The sequence below is a fragment of the Mastomys coucha genome, unplaced genomic scaffold (assembly GCF_008632895.1).
Source record: "Mastomys coucha isolate ucsf_1 unplaced genomic scaffold, UCSF_Mcou_1 pScaffold18, whole genome shotgun sequence".
NCBI classification, from domain to species: domain Eukaryota; kingdom Metazoa; phylum Chordata; class Mammalia; order Rodentia; family Muridae; genus Mastomys; species Mastomys coucha.
This window is the reverse complement of record NW_022196900.1, coordinates 20801493-20818741: the sequence shown is the minus strand read 5'-3', so window position 1 is coordinate 20818741 and position 17249 is coordinate 20801493. Positions and strand designations below refer to the sequence as shown.

The 17249-nt window shown below is 46.2% G+C and overlaps 1 protein-coding gene across 1 annotated transcript; it reads left to right on the top strand.

The window, feature by feature from the left end:
• The first annotated feature begins 6269 nt into the window (after window positions 1-6269).
• Slc46a2 (solute carrier family 46 member 2) lies at window positions 6270-16263 on the top strand. The gene is made up of 4 exons (XM_031376776.1): window positions 6270-7586; window positions 8864-8947; window positions 9688-9844; window positions 15494-16263. Exons 1-4 carry the CDS (start codon window positions 6458-6460, stop codon window positions 15558-15560), a joined length of 1437 nt encoding a protein of 478 aa, XP_031232636.1. The 5' UTR covers window positions 6270-6457; the 3' UTR covers window positions 15561-16263.
• Window positions 16264-17249: the final 986 nt, after the last annotated feature.

Below are 17249 nucleotides of genomic sequence, written 5' to 3'. Positions count from 1 at the left end.
CTTCTTCTTCTCCTCCTCCTTCTTCTTCCAAAGCATGGCAGAAAAGCCTTCTCTCCTTCCCTGAATCTGCCTTTTCCTCGTAGGATCTGGAAGTCCCGCCTTCCTGTACCTTCCACCCAGCAATGGTCCTCCAGCATTCTTTACTGACAAATTAAGATCTAATTGGGGAACAGGACTTTAACATCAGAACTGCCCCTTCAACAACCTTTCTGCTACCTTTTCCATGAGAGTCTTGGGGACTGGGGCAGCCTATGATCCAGATGTCCCACTTGTGGCTGAGCATTCCACAGAGACTTTCTCTGCACGTCTCTGCAGCTGTGTTTCTGCCTTAACCACAGTCCATTGCACAGAGAAGCTTCTCTGATGAGGCCTGAGCTGCACTCATCTATGAGCATAGAGATATTCATTTAAAAGGCAGTTTCATACCATGCTCATCCACCACAAAAATAGGTTTGGGGAGGACTGTAGTGGAACAGTGTCTTCCGGACAAGAGGGGGCCACTGCAGTGATGAGGTCAAAGCAACATTACAAGAGCTTGTCCTTCAGTTAACATTCCAGTGGGCAAGGGAAGAAAGCTCACAAGCTGCAGATAATGACAGTCAGAGGGAGAGTCAGCTTCCTTTAAGAATGTGGCCCTTGGTAGGTTAAGCATGTTCCAGCAGATATATACATTCGTGTGAGTGTGTGTATGTATATGTGTGCATATATACATATATGTATGTATATGTACATATACATATTCACAAATTAGGCTTGTTGGGTTATAAAAAGGTGAGAGTGGGCTGGAGAGATGGCTCAGAGGTTTGGAGCAAGTAGTACTCTTTCAGAGACCCCACTATTGGTTCCCATCACCAATAGCCAATAGTCAGGTGGCTCACAACCCCCTGTAACTCCAGGTATAGAGGATTCAATACCTCTGGGCCCCTTGGGCACCTGTACTCAAGTGCACACACACAGATGCACACACACAGGTGCACAAACACACACACACACACACACACATTTACAAATAAAAATAGGTGAAGACCCAGAGTAGGAAGGAGACGAGAGTTGAGGTGTAACTGGGAGGAATTAGGAGAGGAAGAGTCAGGGGTAAGTATGATCAAATACATTGCATTTATACTCGTGAAATTCTCAAAGAATCAATAAAAATTAAATCACATGCACAAAAGGCTAACAGGTGACAAGTTGTTGATTATTTGTTGATTAATAAACCATACCTTAGTTACTCTTAAGCCTTGCAGAATGGGGGGAGGGGGACAGTGCTCAGAGGTTAAGAACATTGTCTGCTCTTCCAGAGGTCCTGAGTTCAATTCCCAGCAACCACATGGTGGCTTACAACTATCTGTAATGAGATCTGGTGCTCTCTTCTGGCCTGTAGGCAAACATGCAGGCAGAACACTGTATACTTAATAAATAAATCTTTAAAAAAAATTTTTTTTAAAAGAGAGTAGGTTCTTTCCTTCCATCATGAGGGGCCAAGGAAGCGAGCCAAGCCTCTCACGCTTGGCAGGCAGCTTTACCAGATGATGTATCTCACAGGCTCTATTCTATTATACATTTATGTTTCATATCTTCTTTTCCATTTTGTGGGATGCGAAGGTTTACCTCAGCCCCCAAAACACTAGCAATAGAAAGAACACCTCTGCTTGCATGTCAGTTGAGGGGTTCTCTGTTACTCCAGGTCCAGGTAAAATGGTTTAGCTGCTCAGTCCTGTGGCCTGTGAAAGCCAGAGCCTGTGCCGTATGTCAGCCCACCCATGGGAGATGTGTGCACTCTGAGACTTCTCTGTGGTCCCTGCTCAACTTTGTGCAGTTCATATGGAAGTCACAGGATCTCCACTAGTTTCTGTTGAATAAAAGAACAAAGACGAGCTGGTGAGATAGCTCAGTGGGTAAGAGCATTGACTGCTCTTCTGAAGGTCCTGAGTTCAAGTCCCAGCAACCACATGGTGGCTCACAACCACCTGTAATGAGATTTGTCACCCTCTTCTGGTGCGTCTGAAGACAGCTATAGTGTACTTATGTATAGTAATAAATAAATCTTTTTAAAAAAAAAAAGAACAAAGACTTGCACTGACCATTCACGAGAAGGGGAAGGTCTCAGAAATGAAACAGTGGGCCGTTGGAAGTCTCTGCCAGCTATCTTTATTTTATTGTTTTATTTTGACTCATTGAGTTTAACTGTGACTGCTGGCATGAACAAGAATGGGTCCCATTTCCTGAAACACAGCAAATTAAAAACAGTAAAATATAGCAAATACATGTATGGAATTATCAAAGAATAAGAAAACTTGGAAAGACAGAAACTAAGGGACCCTTTTAGAAAGAGGACATGTTAGTCCTTATATATGTTGCTTATGCATGTATATAAAGCTAATATATGTATATGTGTGTTTATATGTATATACACAAATATGTATACATACGTTTATATGTATATATGTTTACACAATGTATATACACACACACATATATGGTATAAGTATGCATATATGTGTGTGTGTATATATATATGTTGCTTATAAAATAAAAAGAAATTATTTTTTAAGATTTTATTTATATATATTTATGTATATGAGTGCTCAATTTGCATGTATGCCTGTGTGACAGAAGAGAGCAACAGATCTCATTTATAGATGGTTGTGAGCCACCATGTATTTGCTGGGAATTGAACTCAGGACTTCTGTAAGAGCAACCAGGGCTCTTTTTTCTTTTCTTTTTTTTTTTTTTTTTTTTTTTTTTTTTTTTTTTTTTTTGATTTTTTGAGACAGGGTTTCTCTGTGTAGCCCTGGCTGTCCTGGAACTCACTCTGTAGTGCAGGCTGGCCTTGAACTCAGAAATCTGCCTGCTGTCTCCCAAGTGCTGGGATTAAAGGTGTGTGCCACCACTGCCCAGCGCAACCAGGGCTCTTAACCACTGAGCCATCTCTCCAGCCATATAATTTTATTTTATATTTTTCCTATGAACTATATTCCTTTTGAAGATTTACCTTTTGGACGTATGTGTGTGTGTGTGTGTGTGTGTGTGTGTGTGTGTGTGTATGTCTGTGTGTGTGCATGTACGTGTGTGTGTACATGTGCGTGCACGTGTGTGTACATATGCGTGCATGTGTGTGAGTGTATATGTGCATGTGTGTGTGAGTGTATTCTGTGCATGTGCGTGTACGTGTGTGTGCATCTGTATATGTCTGTGTGTGTGTACACATGTGTGAATGTGAGGTGCATATGTGTGTGAGTGTATGTGTGCATGTGTGTGTGCACATGTGTATTCTGTGCGTGTGTGTGTACATGTGTGTGTGCACATGTGTATGTCTGTGCATGTGCGTGTACGTGTGTGCATGTGTACTCATGCCACAGTGAGCATGTGGAAGTTAGGAGACAACTTGAAAAAGCTTCTCTCCTCCCTGTTCCTCTGTAAAATACATTTGGGGGCACTAATTACAGTAATGAAAGTATTTCCTAGTTGACTGTAAAGTACCTGGGATGTAATCTCAGTAAGGAAGCTTTCAACCACACCTCTTGTTCATGCCTGCAATCCACCATTGAGCAACAAGTCCCTGCCCACGTTGACAATGATGTTTTTGCATCTCTGCATCCTGGTTTTGAAGCCATCTCTAGATGGATTGCAGCATTTCCTCTCCAGCTGGAGGCTTTCAAAGACTCCCTGATGCTAAATACTGGCTTTCTGTGTGAGCTTGTGCTCATCGGCTTCCCTGGACAATTCACTGAATTCATTAATAGAATGTGCTTAGTACATGGTAAGAGTTCAGTTAATGTTAGATGCCTCCTTTCTTCCTAGAAACTGTGGGCTAGAGTAGGGCTGAGAATGTAGCTCAGATGGTAGAGAGCCTGCCTCGAATGCCCAATTCTCTGGGTTCCATCCTCAACGCCACAAAAGCCCAACATACTCCCTATAATTCCATCAGGAGATAGAAGCAAGAGGATTAGAACTTCAAGGTCACCGTTGGTGTCATGGTGAGTCTGAGGCTAGCCTAGACCACATGAGATGGTGGACTAGTATACCTTTATTCCTATAGAGATAAGAAATTTAACCTTTTCTCTTTTGTGAAGCCAGTTATGAGCTACAGATTAGTTTCCAGAACAATCCTCACAGCTGATATACAAGGCAGTGGTATTCACTTTATTGTAGTGCTTTAGGAGTGGAGGAAACCTTTTCCAGAAAATTCAGGAACAAGAAAATTAAGATAGCCTGTGAAAGATACTAAATCTTGATGTGGCAAAGAGTCAAGGCTCAACCTGCTGGTAGCCTGGGTCATGGAAGATGGCCAGGATGGCTTCAGTTGGGGCCAGCATTCAGAGATGGAGAGGAGAAAACAAACAGAATGAGAGTACAATCCAACCCATGGTTGTCAGAGTTGAGAAAGACATCATCAGATCGGAGACTAGCTCATGTCTAGACCAGAAGATTCTGTTCTCAAGCCTGGAGAACCTCAAGGCTGACTAGCATCCAGCTTCTCCCAGGTCTGGTGTGAATCCCTCAGAGGTTTCTTACAATCCCCTAGAAAAGATGGCAAGAGCTGAAAACCCAGAAGGCCTGCCAGAGACTGGACAAGGTTGCCTCCTGCTGTCTACAGCACCAAGACTCCATTGATCAAAGGGCAGGAGTGGTCTTTCTGGTTGTTGATTGCGGAACTCTTGTAACTCAAGCATCCCTGGAGTTTCGGCCACGCACAGGAGCATGTCAGGAATGGAGTAGGAGAGGCAGGCATGGGTTGGTGAAAGCAGGCCAAGGTGAGGGAGAAAGAGAGACACATCTGGGAGCCAGATCCACAAGGCTCGCACGGCTCTCAAGGGCAGGCGGGGTACATCTTTCTCTTTGCAGAAGTCAGAGCTGTCTGGATCTGGACACAAAAAAGGGGCTGAGAGGTGACAAGGAGTAGAGCGAACACCCCACTTTAATACTACCAAAGGGGCACAGAGTTACACATGGACTGCCTGGAATCTAATTGCTACCCACAGTAGGGCATCTGGCTTTTTAGACTCTCCCAGGCAGGCTCCTGTGTCCTTTTTGTAACTTTGAATTTGCGCCAGTCATGTGACCATTCCTGTGTCCGAGTTGAAGGTGGAGAGGCTGGGTGATTTCTAACAACTATCCATGTGGAAGAGAAAGATCTCCTTACTCCTTGGTGTATTTAGATCCCTGTGTCACCCAGGATCACCTCATCCAGATGCATGCACTTGAAGGAGAAAGCAAGGAGTCTCGGGAGCAGAAATCTTAGTCCAGGCGAGACGGGATTGAGGCCATGAGACAGGAAGAGCAACTCCTAGGAAGCAAAAGGATCTCTACTCCCACCTTTATTCAGACAAACCTGCTGACTTCAGTAAGCTCCACCAGGCCCTGCCAGAGTCCAGTTTTGTGCTGTGGAGGGGCATCTGGGACTGAAGCTGAGGCTGGAGTTCAACAAGAAAAGCCCATGAATAACTGGTACCTGAGGTAGGCACTGCTCTGAGAGGCCTTTGGCCTGAAGGAGCTGCCACTGAGACGGCTTCTTTGAAGTCTGTGTTACTGGCTTCTGACAAATGGGTCCTTGTTGTTTTTAATTTTTTTAAATTAATCGATTGTGTGTATGTGTGTGTGTGTGTGTGTGTGTGTGTATGTATGTGTGAGAGAGTGTGTGTTTCTGTACCATATGTGTGTGAAGGTCAAAGGACAGCTTTCTGAGTCGTTCATTCCTTCCATGGTATGGGTCTCAGGGATTGGTCAAGGGCTCTTTCCCTGTTGAATCATCTTTTATGTTTGTTTTTGTCTGTCTGTCTGTCTGTCTGTTTGTCTGAGATGGAGTGTCTTGTAGCAAACTTTCTATGTATCGGAGGATGACCTTGAACTTCCAACCCTTCTGACTCCATTCTCTCAAGTGCTGGAATCTTGGTTTGCACGGAGCTGAGATTGAAACCCTGAGCTTTGTGGGCGCCAAGGTTCCTGTTACTTCCAACAAAGAAAACTTGACACCTCAGAGTTGCATCAAGCAGAAGCCTAGGCATCAGAGCCCTGCCCAAACCTGCCTCCAGAGAAGGAAGAATTTGGAAACGTTCTCTGGGCGGGTCCCAGAGCTTGCTTGCTTGAGTGAGCCTCAGCGGCTTTGGTCCTCAGCTGTCAAGGAAGGCTGGTTGTCTGAGCTGCTCTAGGTGCGTGGGGAGGGAGCCAAGGTTCGCGAGTGCTCTGGCGGAGTAGTTTCTCTGGGCTGTTGCCAGTCTGCTCAGCCGACCCGGGTGGAGGTGGAGGTGGGGCGCTGCTTTTTCTGACCTGAGGAGGAGGGGCCCCGCAGCCAGGCAAGTTCCTTGGCATTTAAAGTAGCTACTGTCACACAAGCCGCTCCAGCTCTGCTCTCGAGGCACCTGAAACACACTCTGGGACTGAGTCCTGACCCTCCAAATTTGGGAGCATCTCCCAGACTCTGCAGACAGCAAGCCCTGTTCCCTGTCACACAGGTCACATGGGTCCCGGGGTCACCAGTCTGTGGAGCGGCCGGTTCTCAGGCTTCCGGGTGAGGACTTGGATCGAGCCTGTGGTGGCCTCAACCCAGGTGGCAGGCTCCCTCTACGACGCAGGACTACTCCTGGTAGTGAAGGAGTCCTTCGCGTCTGAGGCTGGAGGCACCTCTAATTACAGTGTCAACCAGTCGCTGGGGGGGCATCAGGAAGACCAACAGCAGAAGGCTATCTCTAATTTCTACATCATTTACAACCTCGTGGTGGGCCTGACGCCCCTGCTGTCCGCCTATGGACTGGGCTGGCTCAGTGACCGCTACCACCGTAAGATCTCTATCTGCACAGCGATGCTGGGCTTCCTGCTGTCCCGCATCGGACTCTTACTCAAAGTGATGCTGGACTGGCCAGTGGAGGTGATGTACGGAGCAGTGGCGCTCAATGGGCTATGCGGAGGCTTCTCCGCTTATTGGTCAGGGGTCATGGCTCTGGGATCCCTGGGCTGCTCCGAAAGCCGCCGCTCTGTGCGCCTCATCCTCATCGATTTAGTCCTGGGCTTAGCCGGGTTCTGTGGTAGCATGGCTTCGGGGCATCTCTTCAAGCAAATCGTTGGGCACTCTGCTCAAGGCCTCCTGTTAACTGCCTGCAGCGTTGGCTGTGCTGCGTTTGCCCTTTTCTACAGCCTCTTTGTGCTGAAGGTCCCCGAGTCTAAGCCCAACAAGGTGCACCCCACTGTAGATACAGTGTCTGGCATGATGGGCACCTATCGAACCCTGGATCCAGATCAACAAGACAATCAGAATGTACCAGGGAACCCTCCGACTCTTGGGAAAGGGAACCCTTCCAAAGCCATTGTTGCTCTGCTGTTTGTGGGTGCCATCGTCTATGACCTGGCTGTTGTGGGCGCGGTAGATGTCATGCCCCTTTTTGTGCTAAAAGAGCCGCTCCATTGGAACCAAGTGCAGCTGGGCTACGGGATGGCTTCTGGGTACATAATCTTCATAACCAGCTTCTTGGGGGTCTTGGTCTTCTCCCGCTACTTCCGGGACACCACGATGATCATAATTGGGATGGTTTCCTTTGGGTCTGGAGCCCTTCTGTTGGCCTTTGTGAAGGAGACATACATTTTCTACATTGGTAAGTCTGGGGCTTAGGGAAGCAAGGCACTGTGGGCCCTCTGTGTCATGGTCTGACACTAAGGGGCACTGTGGTCTGGGAGTCCCAGTTCTGTACCAGGGACCGAACTTGCTATGCAGGAGGTACAAGGGAGACAGGAATCAACGTATCTGCATCGTGGCTGTGTATTACCTGTATTGCTGTCTGAATCTTGCCATGGTGGTACCCCATGGCTCTGGGCCAAGATGTGGTCATTGGAAGAAGGCTCAACAACACAGCCTTAAGTGGAGATGGATTGGGCTTCGTTTAGCTTTAGTACATCCTAAAATCATATTTATTTAATCAGAGTGGGGAGGTATGCATGGTCAGAAGACAAATGCCAGAGTTTATTTTCTCCTTCCACCATGTGGTTTCCAGAGATTGAACTAGGGTTCTCCAGCTTGGCCACACACACCTTTACCTGCCAAGCTATCTCTCCAGTTTTTTGTTTTTTGTTTTCTAGCTTTAAAGAAATAAGACACACAAAAATATTCCCTTAGTCAGGGCCAAAAAGGGGCTTTTTTAGCAATGTACAAAATTTCTCAGTAACTGGCTCCTATGATACAATCCCACAAGACAGTGGACTGAGGTTTCCACTGGAGGACCTAGACTGGTCAACCCCAAGCAGAAAGCTCTAGACTCGTGCTGCAACAGAACTTTTTACAGGTGTAGAGTGGCCCCCATCTGCCAACACCATGTCCACTAGCCACGTGTGGCTGTCAAGCATTTGATATGTGGTTAATGCAATGAAAGAACAGAGTTTAAGGCTTGTTTCATGTTAGCTTACACAGGCTATATGTGCCTAACAGCTATCAACTTGGGAAGGAAAATTCTAGATAGTTATCAGAGAACTGCCCCAGGTCATGCACCTCAGAGAAGCAGCTAGCAAAACTGCAAGGTAACCGGGTGCCTGTTTCCAGTTAAGAAAGCCTTGTGCAAAGGACGGAGTGCCTCCCCCTCTGGCCCTTCCTACCACATCTCTCTATCCTCCCTCCTCCTCCCCCCTTCTCTCCTTCCCCTTCTCTGTATTTGACTAGTTAATAATGCCTTAGGGAGGACTGGCAGCTGAACTAGGGAACCCCTTTCGGAAGGGCTAGAGATTCAGAGTCTGGACCACTCAGGGCACTCCTAGTTTAATGCTTCCAGGCCAAGGCCACAGAGACTGTGGGGAAAGGGGTTGGAACAGAAGCCTTTGTTTCCATCTCCTGGGTGGAAGGTGGACTCAGGTGAGAGATGTTCCTTCTTACAATCTGTTTCAGCCCGAGCCGTCATGTTGTTTGCACTTATTCCGATCACAACCATCCGGTCAGCCATGTCCAAACTCATAAAGGACTCTTCCTATGGTGAGTGAGAGGACTCTCTCGAAGGTGTCCTGCCCAGGCTGTCACTGACTTCCTGAAGACTCAGAAGTGGGTCTAGGGAGAGAGCTCAGCTGGTAAAAGGCTTGCATGAAGTCCTGGGAGTGGATCTCCAGCACTTAAAACGCTGATGTAGCCGGGCGGTGGTGGCGCACGCCTTTAATCCCAGCACTTGGGAGGCAGAGGCAGGCGGATTTCTGAGTTCAAGGCCAGCCTGGTCTACAGAGCGAGTTCCAGGACAGCCAAGGCTATACAGAGAAACCCTGTCTCGAAAAACCAGAAACCAAAAAAAAAAAAAAAAACGCTGGTGTGGAAGGAAATACGTGTCTGTAAACCCAGTGCTGAAGAGGCTGAGAGGAGGACTCCTGGAGCTTTGTGTCTAGCTCTGCCTTCGTACAAGCACACAACAACAACACACACACACACACACGAGTTCTAGAAGCATCCTCAAACTCATAAGGAACATATTGGTCTCTTGGAATGGAGAAGGAGAGTGGAAAAAACTCACAAAGCTAGTCACTAGAAATACAGAGTCAAAGAAAGATATTTTGGGAAGTGCCATCTAGATGGAGACAGGATACTCATCAAATTGAGCCAGGGAGACTGGAAAGGAGTCCTCAGGAGAGTAGGGGTGGGGAAGTCTCCTGGAGCTCCCCAGAGACCAGGTAGAAGAAACAAGAAAGGGACAACAGCAAATCTGCTGATAACCTTTGTCTCTTCCACAGGAAAGATTTTTGTCATACTGCAGCTGTGCCTAGCTCTGACTGGGGTGGTGACATCCACGATATATAACAAGATCTATCAGCTTACGCTGGACAAGTTTGTTGGCACCTGCTTTGTACTATCGGCTTTTCTCTCCTTCTTGGCCATTGTCCCAATTGGGTAAGACAGAAACTGCCTGCTGTGTGGGTTGGGGCCCTGATGCATAGGTCAACTGCAGACTCTTTTTTTTTTTTTTGGTAATTATAAGCTCTCTCACAAAGAAGTTCCCTCAGACCGAAAATCCCTAAGTCACAGTAATGAACAGACGGCTCCAAAGCTCTGGTTCCTTTGGACACTTTTGTGAGACGATTTATTTATAGGTGTTTCATATGCTTTCTTAGAGTTAGAACAAAGCCAAGTAACAAAGCTGCTTGAGCCATTCTGACCTCTTTGGTTTGGATCCCTTTAGGCAAAAGTCACCCAGCTTGTCCCGTCCAAGGACTGTTTCTTCTCTGTGCTTTGAAGGCACTCAGTGACCACTGCACAGAGTGAGCTCCCCAACAAGGCCTTAGACAACAGTCCCTTGACTTCTTCCTCTAGGAGACTTTCTTAGTTATTAGACAAGATCACTCAGCTCCCAGGAAGGCAAGCACAGGCAGGAGGGGCCAGCAGAGAAGAGGCAACTGCTCCATGGCTAGCCACCAGCCCAGGGGTCAACAGAATGGAGAGAAAGGAAGGGTTAGCTCTGGCTTCGCCAGAAATAAGTGTAAATCACAAGTGAGTGTGTGTGTGTGTGACACACAAATATCGGTGTTTATGTGTTTTAAGTTTGATAAGGAGACACTTTATTTTTAAATAATTTTAGTTGTTTTTATTTTGTGTATATGAGTGTTTTGTGTGCATGTACATCTGTATGTCATGTGCATGCAGTGCCCATAGAAGTGGGAAGAGCTGGCTGGAGAGATGGCTCAGTGGGTAAGAGCACTTGACTGCTCTTCCAGAGGTCCTGAGTTCAATTCCCAGCAACCACATGGTGGTTCACAACTATCTGCAATGTGATTTGATGCCCTCTTCTGATGTGTCTGAAGACAACTACAGTGTACTCATATACATAAATAGATAAATAAATAAACAAATAGATAAATCTTAAAAAAAAAAAAAAAAGAAGTGGGAAGAGGAAGATGGGATCCCCCAGAATTAAAGTTTCAGATGGTTGTGAACTGCCAAGTGGGTGCTGGGAACCCAGCTCAGGCTTTTTGAGCAGAGCAACAAGTGCTCTTTTTTTTTTTTTCCTTTATTGGTCTCATAGAATACACCTTGACCAGTTTCCCCTCCCTCCCCTCCTCCCTTCCTTCCCTTTCCCCTCACCACCTCTCTCCCTCTGTTTCCCTTCAGAAAAGAGCAGGCCTCCCAGTAATATCAACTGAACATGAACAATAAGTGTCCCTAACCACTGAGCAACCCCTCCAGATCCAAGGAGCCACCTTTTTTGTTTGTTGTTTGAGAGATGGTCTTGCTATGAAGCTCAGGCTGGCTTCAAACTTGCATCTTCCTGCCTCAGTTTCTTTCCTATGTACTAAGATTGCAAGTGTGTGTCCCTATATCTGGCAGGAGCCACATTTTAAAACAGGAAAGGTGGACTGGGGTATAGTTTAGTTGGTACGGTGCTTGCTTGGATCATATGCCTCAGCTTCCATCCCTCCCATCACATAAGCCAGTGTGGTGCCACACATCTATGATCCCAGGACTCAGGAGGTGGAGGCAGGAGGATCAGAAGTTCAACGTCATCCTGAGCTACACAATGAGTTTGAGTTTTGCCAAGACCATATGGGACCCTGTCTCCAAAAAGAAAAAAAAAAAAAGATGACGAAATTAATTACAATAATATAACTTAATATAGCTGATACACAAATATTCCAGCATGTAACCAGCACACACAATCAGACAATTGGAAGGCTTCACTTTTTTTTCTTAAGATCTATTTATTTATTTCATGTATGTGAGTTATTTCATGTGTGTGAGTACACCATTGCTGTCTTCAGACACACCAGAAGAGGGCATCAGATCCTCATTACAGATGGTTGTGAGCCAAGATGTGGTTGCTGGGAATTTAATTCAGGACCTTTGGAAGAGCAGTCAGTGCTCTTAACCACTGAGCCATCTCTCTAGGCAGGAATGCTTCACTTTTTAAAATGACCAAATCTTTGTGATCCAGTTATGTATTGTTATATATGTCAATTCCATTTTGTGGGCACATTTTAAGTGTTCAGTAGCCACACGTAAGTACCACTGCTCCTGAACTGAAGCTCTCATGTACCACTGGGGGCTAGCAATAAGAGAAAAGCATCTTTCAGGACAGCCACAAGATATACCATAAGGTACAACAGATTTGGCACAGTCTCACTCTTTGAGGCTCCCATATTATATTAGATATCAGTATTAGTAATAGTATTTATTAGTATTAGGAACAGCTGAATTGTTGACAGCAGAGTAGAGAATAATTGAAGGCAGACTTGATGAAGCTGTTTTTTTTTTTTTAAACTTATTTTATTTATATGAGTACACTGTAGCTGTCTTCAGGCACACCAGAAGAGAACATCAGATCTCATTACAGATGATTGTGAGCCACCATGTTGTTGCTGGGAATTGAACTTAGGTCCTCCAGGAAGAGCAGTCAGTGCTCTTAACTGCTGAGCCATGGCTCCAGCCCAAAGCCATTTTGGGAATCCTCATGCTATATCATAATATCTAGGTCTCTTCCAGGCCTCCTGTGATAGATAGGAGCCATCAGTCAGTAAGGCTGTTCGCTTTATTTGTCAGCTGAGGAAAATAAGACACAAAAAGCAAACAGGTGGGGATACTTAGCCAAGTAGAGGGCCATGCTAAGTCTCATGTCCTAAGGTGCGGGGACTGAGCCAGGACTGTCCAGGACTATCCAGCCTTTAGACCTCTCCATTGGATCATGGCTGTACGGGTTGGACTAACTTGGAGAGAGGTGGCATACAGTATAGATTTTTGAGGAGTCCCAACTCCCTGGTCAGTTTTGCAATGGATTAATAATTTCATCTAAGTAACTAATCCCATTTCACTGAAGGTTGACACAGCCTCTCTAACCCAAATAAACACCCAGAAACAACAGTAGGAAACTAGCCAATACAACAACAATAGTAGTCTAACCAGCCAATGTAGGTCATCAAGTTATAAACAGACCAACAAATGCAATGATTGGATCCTTCCCAGTTTCACATGTGTTGTGCTAAGCAGGCTAGCTTGCCTTCTTTAGTAAGAGAGTTGAGGGAGCATGGAACAGGTGTAATGCTTGACCCTCCACCCAGTGCACTTGGAGCCAGCCATTTCCTTCTGTACCAGCTCCTTTTAATTTTTTTTTTTTTACATTTATTGTGTGTGTGCGCATGCGCATGTGTGTGTGTGTGTGTGTATGTGTAATGCCATGTGTGTTCAGGTGCCCTCGGAGGCCAGAGGTGTTGGATACCTTGGAGCTGGAGTTACAGGTAGTTGTCAGCCTCTGACATGGGTGCTGGGAATCAGACCCAGGCACTCTGGAAGCATCCTTTCCTGTAGAACCATCTTACCAGCCCTACACCAAATCTCAGGGGGCCACACAGGGTCTTCATGATCTTGTGTCCTAGAAGCAGAAAGAGGCTCTGGAAGCATCCAAGTGAGCAGCTGATCGAATGCTCACGTGGCTTGGGCACCTACCTGCTAAGTGTTTCCACCATCTTCCTTCAGCAGTAGAGAGACGTGCAGACAAACACATTCTCTATACACTGCATGGCCAGGAAAGATTTCAGAATGTCTGCTCTCAGGTCCCATATCCACGGACTAGGACTCAACTGATCTGGGGCTAGACATTACTTTAAAGCTCTGCAGGTCATCTGAGTGTACAACAAAGACTGAACATGGATGGCGTGCCAGCAGTGTTTCTATGACCTTCCCTTTCCCCAAGGCCACACAGTACGAATCTGAAAATCTTTTCCAGCTAGAGGTTGCCAAGCTGTGTCATCAGTCATTAAGTACAAGCAACAGGAAAGACCTGTGTGGTTTTTAGTCACAGAGACAAAAGCTACATTCCAATCACAGACAGTCCCAGGGAGGTGGCACAAAGCAGAGGAGGCCAAGAAAGTCAGAAGGCTGGACCAGTTATCGTCTGCATTCTCCTTGATGCCAGCAAAGGTCCTGAGGCCAGGGCTGTCTATAAATGGTGTGTTGGTGTGTGTGTGCTTGCTGGCCCCGCCTAGTCCATATAACAAAAGGGAGGCATTGTCACAGCCAATGTGGGAGTCTGTCTTCCCCTTCCTGCTCTTCTTTACAAGAACAGGGAGATGCTAAGAAAGTTTTTTGTGAGGCTCTGCTGCTGTCACAACCTTCTTCCCTACCCCCCCACATACACACACACACGTGTGCGTGCACACACACGTGTGCACACACACATACATACACACAAACACACAGACACACACACAGACACACACAGAGACACACACATATACACATACATACACGTACACACATACACACACTCACACATACACACACACACATACACATACATACATACATACATACACACACACACACACACACACACACACACACACACACGAGCACAAAGGTAAATCATAGGTGCTCTTGTATTGCACTGAGAAAATATAATCCACCAAAGGAGAATGATTTCATCTTCTCCAACCTGCACCCTTAGTTGAATTCCTATCCCACCTCCATCCTAGGCTTTTAAAAGATGGTCCTAACAAATGTGTTAAATATTTTATATATGATAAATCATAAGGATTCCATCGAGGTGACTATTATTTATCCCTATTTTGCAGATGAGAAAACAAAACTCCTCCCTTTACCTTGCTCTAATCTGAGTTCTGCTTAAGCTCCTGTATTTTTCCTTCAGAGCACACTAGTTGGTGACGGCCCGTGTTGATCTGTTTAACATGCTTCCCGCTAGACTGTAAACTTGCGGAGGACAGAGACCACAGCTGTGTAGCTCTCCATGTGTCCACTGTGTCCACCAGAGAGCTCAGCACCTAAGAAGTATTCTAGATTTGTTTAATGAATGAATGCTTTGTCAAAAAGGCATGGCACCTGAGGCTGGGGCTATTGCTCAGTTGATAGAGTGCTTACCTAGCAAGCATGAAGCCCTGGGTTCAATCCCCAGCACATCATAAACCAGGCATGCTGGGTCATCCCTGTCACCCCAGCTCTCAGAGGGTGAAGGCAGGAGGATCAGGAGTTCCAGGGCAGCCCCAGCCTAGGCTTCTTGAGACCTGTCTAAACAATAAGGAGAATGATTTGGGACCATGAAGACTTGGTAAATGCTTGCTGTGTAAGTGTGACGATACGAGTCAGGTTTCCAGCACCTAAGTAAAAGCAAGTGCAACCCCAGTGCTTGGGAAGGGGTGTAGGCAAGAAGGTCCTCAGAGGAAAGTGGTAACGGAACTGAAGTCGAGACAGCTGCTTGGGATTGGTGAAGGTTAACTTGCTGTTGAGACAGTCACGGGAACTCATCACTAGGTAGGAATTCAAAGCAGAGTTGCTAGGACGATGGGGCAGCTGTCTAGTTCACCGTGTCAGTGGAGACAGGGAGAAGTTCATTATCACGGGATTGGAAAGCATCTGGAGAGTTCTCTAGAGCCAACCCTCTTCATTCAGTAGCACCTGGATGCACTATGGAGTCAACCTATCTCTCCATCGGTGAGAAAGAGGGGTGGGCGATGACTCCTCATGGGCGAGGAGGTGGAGCTCCGTGCTTCGCCTCGCTCCAGCTAGCCTTTTACAACTCTCTTCTGCAATTTCTTACAGTGTCGTGGCCTACAAACAAGTCCCGAGGTCACAACAGGGAGAGCGTGCAGAGAAACAGAGAAGCTGAAAATGCCAGCGGTAACCAGGTTCTGCCTGCGAAACCCAAGTTCCAGTCTTCCGATTACCTGCTTCGGCCTGCGGGTCCCTGGTGGGAGGGAAAATCACTTTCGGGGTGTTGGAGATTTCCTACTTGTCAGATGCCTCTGTCAGGCAGAGGTTGAGGTCTGTGTGTGCCAGCTGCTTGCTCAGGCATTCTAGATCCAGGAGAGCTTCAGGCTCCAGCCAGCCAGCCCCTTTCTTCCATCGCTGTCTTAAGGCACATGGGAACTGTGCTAGAAGTTCTATGGAAGACTGTGACTAAAGCCTAAATTTAACCAACCCAAGGGGGATGAACATCAGACGGACATTTTGTAAAAACTGACAACAGTTTTGTATGCATTGACAAGTTTTTAAATTCATGTAAAATCTTGAAGGAAAAAAAAAAGTTTTCTTGGCTGAGCCTTCCTCGGCTGGAACGAGAGCAATGAAGTGCAAGGTGGTGCTTGCTTTTGCTGCCTTTGTTGCTTTTAAAAACAAAGATCAGGACTGGAGCTGCAGCTCAGTTGGTGGAGTGTTTGACTGGCATGCATGGAGCCCTGGGTTCAATCTTCCGCACCACGGAAGCCAGGCATGGTCACTTACACCTATAATCCCAGCACTTGGGAGGGTAGAGGCAGAGCACAATCCTTAGCTGCATTGCCGGTGTGAGACCAGCGAGGAATACACAAAATCCTGCCTCAAAACAAAAGCAAGCAAAAACAAACCCAGGAGCAGCACCCACCAACAACAGAAAACAGACCCACCAAGTCCCCGTATACTTCCTTAGTGGAACACATAACTGGATGCTTTCAGTCAATACCTTCCTGAGTGTATGGGGTAAAGACAGAGGATGTAGCCTTGGTAGACCTGGAACTCAATATGCTGACCAGACTGGCTTCAAACTCAGAGATCTGCCTTCTCTTTTCTCCCATGTGCTAGTTTAACAGGTGTGTCCCCTAAATCCAGCTTCACTTTAACTACGTATATGTGTGTGAATGTGTGCGGATGAGAAAGCCAAGAGGTCCTCCGATCCCCTGGAGCTAGAGTTACAGTGTTTGTGAGCTGCCCAACAGAAGGACTGGGAACTGAATTCAGACTGTGTCCTCCCAGAAGGCAAGGCAAGCAAGCAAGCTCTTTACACTGAGCCTCTCTCAGCCTCAGTGTCTTACTTAGAAATATGCTAATGCTCTCATAAGCTGTAGGCATTCCTTTTCTTGGAAAAGCCTTGAACTCTTGGCAGGAAAAAAACCAGTAATGAACAAACAAACAAACAAACAAAAACAAACAGGAAGTGCTGCTCTGACCCAGAACATGATGTTTTGCTAAGGTTCCATGCAGGAAGAAATCTCTGTGTGTCACCTGCCTGCCAATCACAATGATACTACAGCAGTTTCTTCATTCGCCAACTTGTAAGATGCAGGAGAGGGCAAACTAAGACAGGACATATAGCAAAGTAAATACAAAGTTTGTGTTGTATATATGTGCATGTCTTTATGGTTACTCTATGTTTTGATTCTTACAAGAAAATTATCATGTGTTCAGAGAAACTTTTAAAAAACCCCATTTTTCTAGTCCTAACAGAGACAAATAAGCACATGACCCGGGATAAATAAAGCAGCTTTTATAGGTTTATTGGTCCATTACTTAAGTTAACTGAGGTAAAGAAAAACTGTTTAAT

Excerpts from the sequence above, each read along its gene's own strand:
- Slc46a2 (XM_031376776.1), top strand. The coding sequence starts at position 6,458 with ATGGGTCCCGGGGTCACCAGTCTGTGGAGCGGCCGGTTCTCAGGCTTC. Across the intron at positions 7,587-8,863 it reads GACATACATTTTCTACATTG|CCCGAGCCGTCATGTTGTTT; the intron begins GTAAGTCTGGGG and ends AATCTGTTTCAG. Across the intron at positions 9,845-15,493 it reads TTGGCCATTGTCCCAATTGG|TGTCGTGGCCTACAAACAAG; the intron begins GTAAGACAGAAA and ends AATTTCTTACAG.